At 34.6% G+C, this 17,572-nt stretch overlaps 3 protein-coding genes across 3 annotated transcripts; 2 read left to right on the top strand and 1 right to left on the bottom strand.

The window, feature by feature from the left end:
• The first annotated feature begins 2,976 nt into the window (after positions 1-2,976).
• Positions 2,977-5,143, top strand: GH3.1 (Auxin-responsive GH3 family protein). Its single transcript, XM_088119005.1, has 3 exons — positions 2,977-3,369; positions 3,462-3,563; positions 3,657-5,143. The coding sequence occupies exons 1-3, from the start codon at positions 3,050-3,052 to the stop codon at positions 5,014-5,016; spliced, it is 1,782 nt and encodes a 593-aa protein (XP_087975131.1). The 5' UTR covers positions 2,977-3,049; the 3' UTR covers positions 5,017-5,143.
• A 6,656-nt stretch (positions 5,144-11,799) lies between these two features.
• LOC111017727 (pumilio homolog 12) lies at positions 11,800-15,199 on the top strand. Its single transcript, XM_022293570.2, has 5 exons — positions 11,800-12,861; positions 12,972-13,137; positions 13,637-13,806; positions 13,890-14,157; positions 14,903-15,199. The coding sequence occupies exons 1-5, from the start codon at positions 11,909-11,911 to the stop codon at positions 15,044-15,046; spliced, it is 1,701 nt and encodes a 566-aa protein (XP_022149262.1). The 5' UTR covers positions 11,800-11,908; the 3' UTR covers positions 15,047-15,199.
• A 153-nt stretch (positions 15,200-15,352) lies between these two features.
• LOC111017729 (Gibberellin-regulated family protein) lies at positions 15,353-16,165 on the bottom strand. The gene is made up of 2 exons (XM_022293574.2): positions 15,917-16,165; positions 15,353-15,781 (listed from the first exon to the last, which is right to left on the bottom strand). Exons 1-2 carry the CDS (start codon positions 15,999-16,001, stop codon positions 15,597-15,599), a joined length of 270 nt encoding a protein of 89 aa, XP_022149266.1. The 5' UTR covers positions 16,002-16,165; the 3' UTR covers positions 15,353-15,596.
• Between the last annotated feature and the right edge of the window lie 1,407 nt (positions 16,166-17,572).

Here is a 17,572-nt window from a genome sequence, read left to right as displayed (position 1 = left end):
TTGAGTCGAAAATAAATGGGAGTGGTCTCAGTTAGTCACATTTTTTAAGGGAGTGGTCTCAGTTAGTCACACTTTTGAAAGGAGTGGTCCAAAGTGGAAGGAAAGTACCAAAAATGCAAGAGCATAAGAGAAGAGGGGAAAAAGGGCATTGGATTGGGGTGGTGAGGGGTCGGTTTCCATCTGATATCTGACGCTGAAACAACAAGCTTTTGTTTTTGGATTTTCCCCCATGGCGGAACCTAACATTGAAAGAAAATCCACAGAAGAAAAAAAAAAAAAGAACAGATGGGCAATGGGCAATGGGGGAAGTGAAATTGACTTTTGCCTTCCTTCGCCAATCTCCATTTTTTAGAGTTAAGCGGTCGCGTCACAACAGATGAAACACAGCAGCGCAGCGCCGGTGGTGGGCGGGGTCAATGCCGTGGCCGTCGGTGCACGCCACCGCTAGCCAAGTACTGTCGTGTTTGGTCCAAAAATACCCAAACCAACCCCAAACTGATTTTGTCTTCATTCTTCTTCTTTGTTTAAATCTAGTCTTGGTTAGTTCCACCTGTTTTTGGCAGCAGATTTCGTCAACTTGCGAAATGGGATGGGCGGTTGCTTGTTGTAGCCAAACTGTTTGAAAAAATGCCTCACACAAGAAAGAAGCCCAATTTTAAGGGCGGAAGAAAATAATGGGAAAAGAAGAGAAGAGAAATGGGGTTTTCTTTTTTCCCCATCTGAAAATGATGAAGTTTTATTTGAAGGGATAATGCTAACAGAACAGTGTCGGCTGGTCTATGTAATTTACATGCTGGATTTTCAAAGTCTGTTGTATTGACTGTGATATATGGTCTGCGCTGCGCTGCTCTGCTGCCTTCCCCCTTTCTAACAAACAAAATTTGACTCTTCAATTGGCAGCCCCCTCTTTTATTTTTTTCTTTTAAACAAATTGGACGGTTACACTTTTTTTTTTTTAATTTTTCTTTTGAGTACGTGGACGGTTACCTATATCCCTTATTTTTTCATATTAAAAATACAATCTAATTAATTCTTTTTTTCAACTAATGGTAAATTATAAAGTGGGTAAACAAAGTCTCACATCTAGTTAGGAAATAGCGTGATCTATGGGATAACTAAAGCTGTGTGAGGGCTATATCCAATATTCAATTTATTTATTATATTTTGAGTAAGAGAGGAGCTTAAGATGTGTCTAGTCTTCGTTTTTACTTCATTCTCTATTTTGAATGATATGTTAGCATTTTAATGTTTTATTTTTTAATTCTTTTATTAATAAAATATAAACGAATAGTTTAACTTAAAATAGTTAACGGATTCCACGCCCCATTTTGGACCTAGTGGAGGGTTTTTTTTTTTTTTTTTCCTTCGTCATCTTTGAATTAAAATAGGAATGAAGAAATTGAGCATTAAAAAATTATATTATTCACTAATGGGTGTCATCTATTTCTGTTTGTTCGAGTCAAAATCAACGGTGACGGAGCCCAAGTAGTGGTAGAAAGAAACAAACATCAAATATGCATTATTTTATTTTACAGAGAAAAAAGAACCTAAAACCCCTAAAAAACAATGAATTAAAACTCAAAGTTTGTCTTTTCGAAAAGGCAAAAGGAATGGCGATTAAATTATTCAAATAATGGAGCAACATATTCCAAACACAAACATATCAAAATATTCATATTGGATAAAATTTTCAAATGATTAAAGGACAAAAAAAAAAAAAAACAAAACACAACACAACGAGAGGAGACATCATCAAATATTCATGTTGTTTTATCTCAAAATCATATTGAAATCCCTCTAAATGATATTTCTCTTGAATTCACCGATCTCAACTTAATCTTATTTTTTTTATCGGATGCTGTTTGAAGTGACTCACTTGTATTATAAATTTTTGTTAAGATTTTTATCTTTTTTTAACGTGGAATCTTTAGCGGACAGAGAGGATAATAAAATTAAATTTAAAGGTGAGATGGGGTACATTTAATTTAATTTAATTTATGATGGCATGGCAAGTGTGGCACGTGCGAAACGAGTTACAGGGAATTGCCGGGGGATCCCGCTTCCCGTCGCCATCTCTCGCCAACACTTTTACCCGAAACCAGTCGCTTGGTTGGCTCTGCCTCACGCATTAACTTATACTTAAATATTTACTCCACTAACATTACTACTTTAATTATATTTTATTTTATCTTATTAAACTAACCCATTATTGTTGATTATTTCTTCACCATCTGCACAGATTTCTACATTGACCACTCTCTCCCACATTTTGTATTATAAGACACGTGTTTAGAAAAAAAATTTAATCTTGTGTTTGAACCTTTTAAGTTTATTTTGTTAGGGTTGTAGACATTTTTATTTGTCAAATTTTTATATTGTATTTAATATAAATCTGGAGTATATGATTATACAAGCCTATACAAGGAGTGCCGTGTGAAATTTTTGTGAAATGTACTACTAGAGAAGTTTAATTAGAGTTTATATGGAAAAGTTTGCATAAATATTAAAACTAATTGGAAAGAAAAGTCAGAATTAAATTAAGAGGAATGCATGTTACAATATAAATTGGGTATGGTTTTGGATAATATTGAGCTCAAATTGAATATTGATTTTGGCTTAATTTAAGTTATCAGAAGATTAGTTAGTGGAAATTAAACATTGCAATGAAAAATGATGTGATAAAAGGAAAAAGAGAGAAAAGAAAATGAGCTAACCTTCACATGCTCGTCTCACTTGCTGCAATGTCTACGTGTTGTGGGCCCCACTATGTCTCCTTTTTCCCCTACATTTCCACAGACAAAATTCGTCTCTTCCTTTCTCTCTCTACGCTCCGTATAATTCCGTAAGCTTCCTCCCAACTCCCTCTCTCTCTCCTCCTCTATTATTTTAATATTTTCTCTTGCCCCACCCAGCTGGGTCCGACCCGGTCAACCTTCCCACGTGGCACTCCCCCCTCTATATATAAACCCCCCCGTTCCCGTTCCCATTCTCACTCCACCACCATCTTCTTCTTCTTCATTCTTTCTTCTTACCGCTTTCACTTTTTCCAATGGCTGTTGACTCTCCTCTCTCTTCACCTCTCGGCCCTCCGGCCTGCCAGAACGACGCCAAGGCTCTTCAATTCATCGAACAAATGACCAGAAACGCCGACGCCGTCCAGCGCGCCGTTCTCGCCGAAATCCTGACCAGAAACGCCGCCACCGAGTACCTCGCCCGCTACGCCTTCGCCGCCTCCACCGACCGCGATTCCTTCAAATCTAAACTTCCGGTCATCACCTACGAGGATCTCCAGCCCGACATCCAACGGATTGCCACCGGAGATCGCTCTCCTATCTTGTCCGCCCATCCCATCTCCGAGTTCCTCACCAGGTAATTCAAATTTCCATCTACATTCATTCATTTCTTCGCCGGACGCATAAGAAATAGATGAACTGATTCCGTTTTTTGTTTTTCTTTTTCAGTTCTGGAACTTCCGCCGGTGAAAGGAAGCTTATGCCGACGATTAAGGAAGAGCTGGATCGGCGTCAACTTCTGTACAGCCTTCTGATGCCAGTTATGAACCTGTAAGAAAATTTGAATGAATATTATTTTAGTTATGAATATTATTAAAAATTAAAAGCGCGTAAAATTTAATTTTAATTTGTGTTTCGTGACAGCTATGTGCCTGGCCTGGATAAAGGGAAGGGGCTTTACTTTCTGTTTGTGAAATCTGAGACGAGGACTCCGGGTGGGCTCTTGGCCCGACCCGTCTTGACCAGTTACTACAAGAGCGAGCACTTCAAGACCCGACCCTACGACCCGTTTATGGTCTACACCAGCCCGAATGAGGCCATCCTCTGCCCCGACTCCTTCCAGAGCATGTACACTCAGATGCTCTGCGGCCTTCTCGAACGCGAACAAGTCCTCCGCCTCGGCGCCGTCTTCGCCTCCGGCTTACTCCGCGCCATCCGCTTCCTCCAGTTGAACTGGCCGGACCTCGCCAACGATATCCGGACCGGAACCTTGAATTCGAAGATCACCGATCCGTCGCTGAGAGATTGCATCGAGAAGATTCTGAAACCTAACGCGGAATTGGCGGATTTCGTTTCCGCCGAATGCTGCAAGGAAAATTGGGAGGGAATCGTGACGAGAATTTGGCCGAAAACGAAATACCTCGACGTGATCGTGACCGGAGCGATGGCGCAGTACATTCCGACGCTCGATTACTACAGCGGCGGATTACCGATGGCGTGCACGATGTACGCATCGTCGGAGTGCTATTTCGGACTGAATCTGAACCCTATGTGCAAGCCATCGGAGGTCTCCTACACAATAATGCCAAACATGGCCTACTTCGAGTTCCTCCCTCACGAGCCAAATTCCGCCGATTCGCCGCCGAAACTCGTCGACCTCGTAGACGTGGAGGTCGGAAAAGAATACGAACTGGTAATCACGACGTACGCCGGACTGTACCGGTACCGCGTGGGGGACATACTCCGAGTGACCGGATTCCACAACTCGGCGCCGCAGTTCCACTTCGTTAGGAGGAAGAACGTGGTGCTGAGCATCGACTCGGACAAAACGGACGAGGCGGAGCTGCAGAAGGCGGTGGAGAACGCATCGGAAGTGCTGAAGGAATTCAACGCGAGCGTGGTGGAATACACGAGCTTCGCGGACACGAAGACGATTCCAGGGCACTACGTGATATACTGGGAGCTGATGGCGAAGGAGGAGAAATGGCCGAGCGACGAGGCGCTGGAGAAATGCTGCTTGGCAATGGAGGAATCGCTGAACTCGGTGTACCGGCAAGGGCGAGTGGCGGACAAGTCGATCGGAGCGCTGGAGATAAGAGTGGTGAAGAGTGAGACATTCGAAGAGCTGATGGATTACGCAATTTCCAGAGGAGCGTCCATCAACCAGTATAAGGTGCCGAGGTGTGTGAATTTTACTCCCATAGTGGAACTTCTCGATTCCAGAGTAGTATCGGCGCACTTCAGCCCTGCTCTGCCACGTTGGACTCCAGCTAGGACACACTAATTATTTCTCCCTTTTTTTTTTTAAATGTAAGTTGGGAACAACATTATTAGGATGGTGTAGTAGGGGCGCAATCAGATGTTTGTATTGTATCTGGTCCCAATAACTAAATGAAAATTACATTTGTTTACTCCAAATTGTGCCATTAAAGTCTAATTTTTATTACTGAAACCAGATCTAACACTTTGGTTGACGCACATATCATAAATTAAGTGCTTACTAATGTAATGCCATAGACCGATCCATTTGGAGTTCGTGAAATTCAAATTTAGTATCTAATTGTCTGACATTAACTTTGGAGTTCTTATGATTGAGCCACACCGAAAAAAAAGGTCATCTTATTGACATAAGAAAGATGAATGCACAGAAGAAGACATGTTAACTTTATTACATAAACTATATTTAATATATTGGATGCCTTTTAACTTGTAATATAGAAAAGGAAAAGGAAAAGAGAATTGTTGTTAAAAAAAAAAAAAGAAAAAAGAAGAAGAAGAATAAAAATTAAATGTATTGTGTTTGAGGGCGGAAGATTGGCATTGGATAATTAATGGATATAGCTGTTAATGAAATGAGGCAAAAAGAAGAAAAGAAGAAGCGAAAGAGGTGAGTCCAAAATGTGGTTCAAATCGAAAGGTTGTCTCCATTATGGCTTTGTTTTAGCATCATAACGTAATCATATAATTTTGAGAACCAAAAAAAAAAAAAAAAAAAAGTGAATATTCAATGAACCCAACACCAAACTTTTCATACAACTCACAATCTTGGCCTACCCTTTTACGCATTCTTATCCATTCAACTCTCTCTCCATTCTTCTCTCACTAGCTTCATATGTTGAAAATGTTCCTTTTTCGTCTATCAGATTAATTTTAAACCAACACTTTAGGTTTAAGATTTAAGAGGGAGCTACCATTTTAGCATCTTAAGTTTGTGATTTAAACGGCGGATTTAGAAACTTTGAGTTTAGAAAAAATTGTGTCAACATAATCTGACTTGAATAAAACGAGTTCTGATTCAAGCTCGTATTAATTTACCAATTAAGTCTAGGTTTGTCAACTCCTCCGTAATATATGGGTTACATAAGTTGTATTTTATCCCAAACGCTACCTAAAGTCATTACACGTCATCAATATATCTTAAATAAAGGCATGATAATATTATCAATTTAAACAAATATAACTCAATTGGTTAAGATATGTATCTTTTATTGAGAGGTTGCGCGTTCAAATCTCCACCTTATATTCTAAAAAAAAAACATGACAATACTTACTTTTAGTCCTTTTTACAATCAATATTAATGAACTATAATTATAATAAAACAAATAATTAATATATAGTTTACTAATGCATCGTTCAAATGGTTAATGCATCTATCTCTGACCAAGGGGTCATGAGTTCGAATCTTGTATAAAAAAAAATATTTATATACCAATGATATCAGAATTATATATATACTCCAACTTTTGTGCTTGATAATTGTACAAGGCTAGGTTGCTGTCACATTATTTTCTGTCCTTTTTAACGGTGGTCCTCTGCATCCTAGCCACATTCTCTCCTTTGGCTTTCAATGAACATAATATCTTATTTTATAATTAGGAGAAACCCATCTCAATGTTGCGAGAAAAAAAAAACCCTTAATTTTAGATATTATTATACTCTATCACTACGAAAAAGTTCTTGATGTTAGTTGATTGCTCAATTCTCCGATAGATTGACGCGCGTAATAATACCTACGACTCCTCCAGCTATTTTTATTAGGTCTCATATTCCTCATTTTGGATGTCCCTTTAATTTCTTTTTTAGAAATAAATTAAAAAGGTTACCAAACTTAAATGTGTGACATGACTTTTTTATCTCATTGGATTAGTTAGGAAAAGTGTTGATAAATCTCATACTTCCAACTTTTTAAAGAAAAAAAAACTTTCCCATTCCACGTATATATATATTTTTTAATTTAATATATATTATTTTTATTATAACATGGAAGTTTTGGACGTTTATACAACATTATTATTTTTATTATAACGTGGAAGTTTTGGATGTTTATACAACATTATGCAACACATGCTTAAATAAAAAGTTCAAAATATGGTCCACATTAAAAAATAAAAAAAAAATTCAAGAAAGAGTATGTATTATTTTTTTAACCATTACCCTCTCCTACCTAAAAGTTTTAAATATCGATGTTCGATGAAAATATCGATAATATATCAATGTCATCTTAAAATGTTATAAAAATAAAAAAAATTGTGAAAATTATTTTTAATTAACCAATAATCATTTCGCAATTTTTAAATAAGTTAAAAATAATTAATATTAATAGTATGTCTAGTGATATTTTATTGATATTAATATTTTATCAGCTTTTCTCCAATATTATAGACATATCGATTTACTTCTCATCGAATCCGTAGAAACATGAAATTATCGATGGACGGCATATCAACTAATATTTAATATCCGTCCTTATCTGGAATTTCAAGATATAATTGGTAAAAAAAGTTGAACCGGAGTTTTACTTGATGAGAGCATTGTTTTACTTTTTATTTCTTAATCAAGTAAGGAACAATAAATATATATCACTTTAAAAGTATACAATGAATTCCTAGATTTTTTTTTTAAAAAAAGCTTTATGATATTTGAGAAAAAAGAAAGATGAGACGTGACACAACTGAAAGGTTATGGTCCTCAAATACAAAGATGAATTGACATAAAACAAAAAATAAAACAAACTCAATTAGAGAGATGAAAGAATTGTGTTAGAACTAAGAAAATAATGGCCTTTTATGGGAATGATGTTTAAATCAAATTAATTAAAAATGCATATATATATATATATTATTTGAAGTTAATTTTGGCCTTGATGCAAAGAACCCAATGATATTCTTCCTCATGACTGACTTGTGTACTTTTTTCAATATATACTTTAGATTTCTTTGCAAACATCATTTTCAAAATTGAAAATTGAGAAGAAAAAGAAAAAGCCTATATTCCCCTTTTGAACCATGCGTGCATTAAATCCATTGTAATAGGAAAAAATAAAAAATAACATTGTTGAATGAGAAATTTCGGCTAATTACTAAAGGCCACATCACAAAATTAAAATTACATATAGGACCAATGACAAATTTACACGTGTCCTAAATTCATTTTTAAATCGACGAATTAAATTGCATCACGTGTCTCTCTTATGTCGTCCGATGAAATCAACTAATTTGATAAAACTCACACTGGCCCAAACTAATGGTCCATTAAGTCCATGACCCATAAAAGACCCACCAAGACTATAAATTAAATACATGCATTAAAATACGAGATTCGGTTCCATAACCATGGGTTCCAATGTACAAGATCTTGTAGCACTTACCAATGAGGCCAGAGCACTCAGAATCATCTACAATCATATCCAGAGTCAATCGAAACATCCAAAGCCAACAAGACTTGAAGAATTCGAGACCTGAAGAGTTCGAGACTTCAACAACATTGAATATTCTCTCCCCAATCAACCTTACTTGGAGAGTTCGTCAAACTGCAAAGTCTTCATCAAATTGGCCGAAGAACTTCAACAAGCTGCAAAGCCGAAGAACTTCACAAACTACAAGGCCGAAGCACTTCACAATCTGCACAGCCGAAGAACTTCACAAACTGCAAAGCCGAAGAACTTCAACAAACTAAAAAGCCAAAAACTTCACAAACTGCGAAGCCGATGAACTTCAACAAGCTGCAAAGCCCACACCAGCTGCAAAGCCGAAGCACTTCACAAGCTGCAAAGCCGAAGAACTTCACGATCGCAAAGCCAAAGACTTCAAAGATTCTTCAATAAACTCAAAGCTGAAGACTTCACAAAACCTTGGTCAAGCTACAAGCCACAGAACTTTATCAACAAGTCAAAGTCTTCAACAAGCTCAAAGCCGAAGACTTCAAAAATCCTTCAAAAGTAAGAAGTTGAAGGCATCAACCATTAATTCAAGAACAAGCTCACGAGCTTTTGAATTAAAGTTTACATTTGAGAGAATTAATCAGAGAATTATACATTAGAGATCGTAACACTCACATACATAGATACAAATAAAAGTTCATAAATTCGAGTTTTCTCTTATTGAAATTTCTTGTTGAACAAACATTTAAGGTCCATTTAGTAAAGTTTTTATTTTTTGTTTCAATTTCTTCATTTTTTAATAAATACAAACGAATTGTATGACCCCAACATCTATTTTGAATAAAATTGAAAATAGAAACAAGAAATAATAAGAAACTTGTTTTGGTTGTTTCTAAACTTTCTATAAAATTTTTAGAATGTTCATAAAAATAAGAAACAAGAAACATGGTTGCAAAGTGCTTAGATTTCTTAAGAAAATTGGAGCAAAAAACAAGAAAATGAAACGTTGTCAATGGACCTTTAGGTGTTGAACAATGAGCATGTATATTTGCATCCTATTTGGACTACCACTAAAGAATGAAAGAATTAGTAGATCTCTTCCGTCCAAAATGGGAATGGACTAGGGTTATGAACTTATAATCTATAATCTGATGATCGAGTCGATTCCATGATTATAAGTTCATTCCATATCGGGCCAGACCGGAATAAGACTAGGTTATATACATTCTAATTATGAGAATGGGTCATCCGAGCGTATTTAAATAGATACTATGTTAACATATGGATCCCTACGTCCTACATTCCATTAAGGATTAGGAATAGACGTAATCAGACCTATTTTTTACATATCTCTTGTTATTTGGGACTCTATTCATCTCTTTGGACTTCTATTGAATCGAGAAATAGGTTTGATTGTCCATCTTTTTGATATAATAGCAAGACATCCTCCGAATAATTCAAATCGAAGTAATTGAATGTCCGACTCGAACCTATATGACATGACCGAGCAATAGAAATACTCTAACACTCCACTTTTGTCATATATTCCATACATCACACTAGATAGATATCATATTCATGAAATATTCGGTTAATTTTGTTTTTTTACAAAAAAAATAAAAAATAAAAAAGGTCACGCATATTTATCTTTTTTTCCTTTTTTATTCATTCATTTCTAAAAAATAATAGAGATATGCCACTAACCACTTAAATATTATACAGGAAAAAAAGTTTTTTATAAATTAATTGAATGCAATTATGTCAATTTAATAATTTAATAAATTAAGTGGTTTAATGTTCCCATATAGAGTCTATTCAAATCTTCCTACAAAATTGTCTTTCCATTCAAATTTTAATTTGATGGACATAAATGAAATTTTGGAATCTCTTGGTATAATAAATATGGGACTAAAGTTTGTTGGGAACCACATTGTGTGCATTATTGATAACTCTTTTTTTTCTTTTTCTTTTTTTTTTCCTTTCAAAAACAGTTTTAAAAAAAGTCAATTTTTACTTTTGGCATGGGCAAGCGAGTCAATTTTATCAAATTATTAATAATTATAGTTTACTATATAATTATCTCCTAAAAATCACTATATTTAATTAAAATCAAGCTATAACAAATAAATACACAAGGATCTCTAATGAATCATGCATATTATTTATTATTGAATAAATATCCAAAAATTCAATCCTAGTATATTACTTTTTCTAAAATTTCATCGTTTCCATACGAGATCTCTATTGGTAATCCATTTAATGCGAGAGATAATATATCTTTTTTAAAAGAAAATCTAATAGGAGATAAAAATTAAGATACTTGTCTAACAATTTAAATTAGTGTGTTGTATTTTAAATTAATATAAAAAGTAGTAAATGAAAAGGCAGGAAGAAAATATATTTATCTAAACCGTTTTTAAAATTAAAAAGAAAAGAATATAATTTTAAAATGTTTATCTACGAAAGGGGTTTTTGTTTTTCAAATCAAATATACCCAAACTGCCGTACGACTTACGAGACAAATGATTGGAAGCAAAATCTGAGGGAAATTAGGAATTTGAAACAAAAGCATCGAGCAATTTTATTATTTTTTTCTTTTTATCGAAAAATTACAATTTTGAAATTTAAACAATATCAACTAAAAAATATTCCTAAAATTTGGAATTTGTTTCAAAAATACTTCTATCCATTATCCATTCCACACTACTGTTGACCTGATCTCATAAACCTTTAAAAAAGATACAAAAATTTGTCAATATTTTGAACGAAAAGTTGATTGAGTCAAAATCTAAAACAATGTGGCAATTAATGTCTAGATTTTGCCCTAAAAGTATAATTCTTCCATCGTCAAAAGAGTTTGGTTTTTTATTAGCTACTTAATTTTACCCTGATCTCTCTTTTAAAAATGATGCTTCTTTCACATTTTATCTAGACTTAATTCAAGTAAATTTGTAGATTAATTGTGACGTTGTTATAGATTCTATCACGTTATGTCAACTTTTTTCGTCGTTCAAGATATTAACGAATATTTCTTCAAAATTTTGAGAGGTCGACGGTAGTGTTGAAACTTTTGAAACAATACATATATTTTTAAAACAAGGCAAAATTAAGGAGTTTTTTTTTTCTCTCTTTCTTTAATTTTTTTTGGTAGGATCAACCCTATACACAAAGCGAATGATCATAACATTCAAAAATAAAATTTAAACAAAAGATAAATAGAAAAAATAAAAGATAATGGCAAAAATATTAGGAAATTCAAGCATTCAGGTTATTATTACTATTTTGCAAAGGGATTCAAATTATTTTAGAGACTATGAGGTAATTTAACTTAAAAAAAAATCGCTAATTTTGCAGTGAAATTCAATCTAATACCCAATTGGATTTTAGAATGGCGGGAAACTCTTCATCAAACGAATTTCAACTGGAAAGGTATTTAATCCCCTGAAGATGGAGGAATTTTAGTTACCAATTCAAACACTCGTTCTCGTCGCCGATTACGACTGCCCTGCTTCAAAGATGGAAAGACAAGAGAACAATCTGCAGAGCTCCAACAATAATTCTGATGATTTGATCACGTTCTTGAACAGCAATCATCACAGCTTCAACAATTCTGTTGATTTCAACGCGTTCTTGAACAACAATCATCAGAACTCCAACAATTCTGTTGATTTCAACTCGTTCTTGAACAACAATCTTCAGAACTCCAACAATAATTCCGTTGATTTAACCTCTTTCTTGAACAATCAGCAGAACGGCTCGATCGGTAACAATTTCAATGGCGGCGTCGGCTATCAACAACTGGCGAGAGCAATGTATCAATCGTCGACGTACCAGAACCTCGATTCCGAAACTCTGCTACAAAATATGGCGATTGTCCTCAATAGACTATCAATCAATGGCGGTGCTTTATCGAACGGATTCGATAATGGCTTAGCGATCGGGAACAATTTCTTGCCTGAATCGGCGTATCCTCCAGTTTTACCTAATCAATTGGCGAGTGTGAGTACAATTGATACAAATTTAAACAACATCGTCATCGGAGCCAATCCACAGCTATCAATCAACGGCGGCGCCTCCTATTCCAACGGCAACAATTTTTTGCCCAAATCACTGTTTCCTCCTCCGGCTTCACCTGACCTGCGACATCGACAGCCAAGTACGAGATCGAGTACAGGATTTCAACGACACCTAATTCAGGGCCTTGATTTGGTCTCGAGATCTGCGTTGAGTGTTTGGGGATGCAATCATCTTCAGAAAACTCTGGAAAAGGAGGGGAATTCGGAAACAAAAGACTGGATTATTACGAAAGTGACGCCCGATCTTCCAATCCTAATGATGCACCAGAATGGCTCTGCATTTGCTCAGACTCTGTTCAAATCATGCGATAAACAGCAACTCAGCAAAATTCTGCACTCGGTAGTGCTCGTAAATGAATCGCTCTTCATTACAATGTGTAGCGATTACTACGGGTATGAACACAACAACTTCTGTTTAATCTCACTCTTTTTTATTTGTGTTATTTTATTTTTAATTAAATCTACAATTTTTTTTTTTTTTTTGGGTTGATTTGATTTCACAGGAAAGAGTCGGCCAAAGCACTAATTGAGAATGTAAAAACTGACGATGAGCAAATGAACATTATCTTGTACATTATGAGAGATCACATTTGCAGTTTAACCAACTCTATTAATGCTAAACAAGTGTTGGAATTCTTCATTAAAGCCTCTACTAATTTCTCCAGACAGGTAAATATCTTATCTTATATGTCCTCGACTAAGTATAATTAAGGTATTTCAGTTTGATTTCTCATTTATCATAATTGTAATGTGACATTCTGATTAAGATTGTGTTAAGCATGTTTCTATCCTGTTCTAAAATGGGGAGTCCATCGAAGTTTTTCTATCATGCTACATGGATGATGGATAATTAAATTTACTGTAACTCATTTGTTTAATCTTCTATCATGCTACATGGATGATGGATGATTAAATTTACTATAACTCATTTGTTTAATCTTTTGGGTTGACAGATGATTTAACATGGTATCAGTAGATCTTCACCTATTATCTATTAGTCGGTTGATTGGTGATTTAAGAATGATGACTAATTTAAGTGTAAAAGTAGATAAGAGTGAGCGCAATATTTTCTGATTTGTTCTGAATTCATGTGAGTTTCTAGACACAAAGACTCAAGAGCACATGATCATGTAAAAACTGTTATTCTGCTTATGGTTTTACACTGCAGCTTCTTTTCAACGCAATGGCAAGTAATTGTGTAGCAATCGGCACCGATCGAGTGGGTTGTTATGTTCTACAGGATTGTATCTGCACAGCCTATATAGAAGCCAAGCTTGTACCATATTTACTCCACAGCATCGTATTAAACTCACCCTATTTATCAGAAAACTTACACGGGTCTGTTGTTCTTCCACCCAAAAAACACCAAACCAAATTAAACAAACTCTTTATTTATATATGTGTGGTGGTTTTTTGTGTAGGAACTATGTGGTTCAGTGTGCAATTTCGTCGGGCATTGCTTGTGTAAAACGAGGCATTGCGGAGCGGCTGCAGGGGAGATTCAAAGATCTTTCGAAGAGTATGGGCGGTAGCAATGTGGTGGAGAAGTGCTTGAGGTTGTGTGAAGATTCTGAAGTTGAGAAGATTGTTGAGGAACTGTTGATGAACCCAACAGTTGTTCCCAATGTTGTTCAAGATGCTTTTGGCAACTTTGTTATTCAAACTGCTCTTGAACAGCTCCACCGGCGGGTAAGTGATTTTGATTATATATATATATATATTAACTTCTCTCTGTTTCTTGAATTGCCTCCTCCTCATCATCATAGATTCATATCACACACAAGTAGCTTAATTGTGGTGAGTTTTGGATGGTTTTTAGTTGGGTGAAAAATGTTTTTAACTCCTTAAAGTAGGAAAAGGTTCAACTCATACCCCTAAATTCAGGTGGGTGAGTCAAATCTCAATATTAAGCTTTATAAAACCTTCCGTTCCGTTGAGAATGCAACCAAAATCTCACGTTGGTTGGAGGGAAGATCATAACTTTACAAAACTTTTCGAGTGAAACCAAAACTGCACTGTCAAAAGCAAACACTATCAAAGATAGTTGATAGTTGAAGATATTAGTTGAAGTTTCTATTTTTATTTTAAAAAATGTGTGACTAGATTTACGGGTGTCCCGACGTTAAAAACGTATAATTATTTTGTATTAATATTCATGCGATTCTATCTCAACATCAATTGACAATGTGAGGAATAGTCAACTTATATTATAAACATTTCTTATCTTTTTAACGTGGGATCCTAAAATGACTCATCAAGATCATGATTCTTTTGATTTATTGATCTTGTCCGAATCTCATTTTTAGATTGGATGTTCGTTTGAACTAGCAATGAGAGAAGTAACTTATTTATATTATAATATTTATAAAGTCTCCTATGTTTTCAAATCGTATAATTCTTTTAACATTTGTTTCTGTGTTATTTTTTATTTCAGGGAATTATGAAACTGTATCATACTCTGGTAAAGCGCATCACCGATCAATCTCTACTTCTCTCCAACCACCCGTATGGGAGAAAAGTGTTCTATAAAATCCGTCAACTATCACATCAAAACAAGTCTGGAAAGAAATTCCAATAGCTCATGGAGCTACGGAAATTACCCTCTTCTCCTTTTCTCAATTTATATTTATGTATGTTTTATGTTTCTGCAATGTTTTATAGGATCAGTTAATTCAGTGATTATTTGGAAATGAGTTGTAAAGAACATGCACGTGAATTTCTATTGTTGTCTTGCAAATTTCAATTTTTGTTTTTCTTTCTTTGGATATCATTGTTTTTCCAAGTTTGGGCCTTGATTTTTCCATGAGATGTAATAATATAAAAAACTAATTACTTCTATATATATATATATATTTTATAAAATTATATTTGGAAAACAATATCGATAGATAAACTCATATTTGATTCATTTGAATTTGAATTATATGGTTTGAGAAGAATCTATGGATCAACTCAACTCTCACCAGAAGATAAGTTAAATAATCCTAAATCAACCCAGACAAACTTATAAACTTAGCTCGTACCAGCCATCCTTCCTTATCAAACACGAGAAATCTAAGAATCCAAATGGGATCAAATGTATGCATTTTCCTTTAGTTGAAGACATAGCTTTAAGAAGCATCTTCATCTCAAGGGCACTTGGGCTTACCCTTAGAACTCCTCATGTCCCTATAGCAAGGGCACTCATGCTTGTTCCCATAAGTCCCAGAAGGAACACACTTGCAATAGCCACAGCAAATTCCACAATACTTTATGCATCTGTCCATCACTCCTGCTTTTGAGCATCTCTTCTTGCACTGTTTGTCACAAAACACTTCACAACCAAAAACAAACAAACCAAAGAAAAAAAAAAGGGTTGAGGTTAGATCCAAACCAATTAAAAAACATCATTAATTATTAAGTGGATGAAAAAGAAGAGGGACACATTCGATATTGGACACGACCTTACCAGACTTGGCGATGACAATGTTTATGAAGGAAGAAGTGAAGAGCAGGAAGCAAAGCAAGAGCGTCGAAAAGAAAAGCTTCTTCATCGGTCGTTAGTGTTTTTCGAGTTGTTTTGCTAAAGAAGGTGTTAAAAGTGAATGAGAAAAGGGAAGCTGGGAAATATTGAAACACACTATGAGATGAATTTGAGGAATGAGAGGCATTTATTATAGCTAAGAACTTTGTTGTCATGTGGATGCAATTTACAAGAAGCATCTCAAATTGGTATTAAAATTTTGTAGATTGAGGACAAAGAAAACAGCTGTATTTTTGGTGCGAGGGCTGATTTTGGAGTGGCTTTCATCAAGCAACATCCACGGGAGATATTACTGAGAGAGTCCTCTCCAGTCTTATTGTTTTCATCAAGTTTGAAGTCTTTCTATATTTTTAGAATAGTACAGTATAACATTATTTGTTTTGAACTCAAATTTCCTCAAATGATTTTAAGTTCGTTAAGATGTCGTCTTTTACTTATATATATGTGTTATGTGTGGAAGATGTTGACGAGGCCACGGAGTTATTAGAGAGCTAGTCACATGTAGGGTTTAAGACACAAATTAAACATAAAATATGGAAAAAGTTTTACACGGAGTTGCAGGCAGCACATGGATAACACAGATATCAATGTGATTTTTGGAGGCAAAAATATAAATGAGAAGTCATGTGGAAATGGGTAACAAAAACAAAAAGGTCTCACCTTTGGATTTGTCTTGCTACCAACAGAAACCTTTTAGTATGTGCAATGCATTGCTTCTCTCTTAAGTTTCGGTGTATTCTTTTGCGAAAATAAAAAAAAAAAAAAAAAAAGTTTTTGGTGTATCAGTCAAAGATGGAAGTTATTAAGGATGGAAATCGAGACGGGAAAATCTGACGCCTCTAAAAGAGATGCTTTTATCGTTTGAAGTTTATGTACTAATAAACTTGCAACTGCTACGTCAACTATCTATTTTGTCAAATAATTAGTCGATACATTTAACGGATCATCTAGAACTATTTTCTAAACTTTGGAAACTAAGGGTGTTTGATAATCATTTTATTTTTAATTTTCTGTTTTTTTTTTTAAATTAAGTTGGTAAACACCAATTTCACTTATATGTATCCATCACATTTTCAAAATCTAAGCTAAATTTTATAGAAAAAAAAAAGTATTTTGCAAAAACTTGTTTTTGTTTTTAAAATTTGGCTAAGAATTCAAATGTGTTTTTTAAGAAATGTAAAAACATATTATTGAAATTGTGAGCAAACAAGTATAATTTTTAAAAATAGAAGGCTGAAAATGAAAATAAAATGATTATCAAACTGAGTCTGAGTAATTACTTTTCAAATCAAATTAGACCAAAAGAGTGAAAGGATTTGAATGACTTAACCAGTTGAGTTATATTATCCTCGGCTTGAAAAGGTGATGTTTGGTTGCACATATTGGTATTAAATTTTCTCGGATGTAATTACTTTCGTGACAACTACACATTTAATATAATTGTGATACAAAATATCACTAACAGCTAAAAAGAAACAAAAGCATGAAAAGCCATAGGTAAATAAATCACTTATCACTAACAAATTGAAAAGGTTATAAGTACAATTTCTTTTGATTTTATTTTGCTAATCACTTTTACTT

The sequence above is a fragment of the Momordica charantia genome (genome assembly GCF_013281855.1).
Source record: "Momordica charantia cultivar OHB3-1 chromosome 10 unlocalized genomic scaffold, Mcharantia_2.0 BLBB01000010.1, whole genome shotgun sequence".
Classification (NCBI taxonomy): domain Eukaryota; kingdom Viridiplantae; phylum Streptophyta; class Magnoliopsida; order Cucurbitales; family Cucurbitaceae; genus Momordica; species Momordica charantia.
The sequence above is the reverse complement of the archived record's forward strand: the minus strand, read 5'-3'. Positions and strand labels throughout refer to the sequence as shown.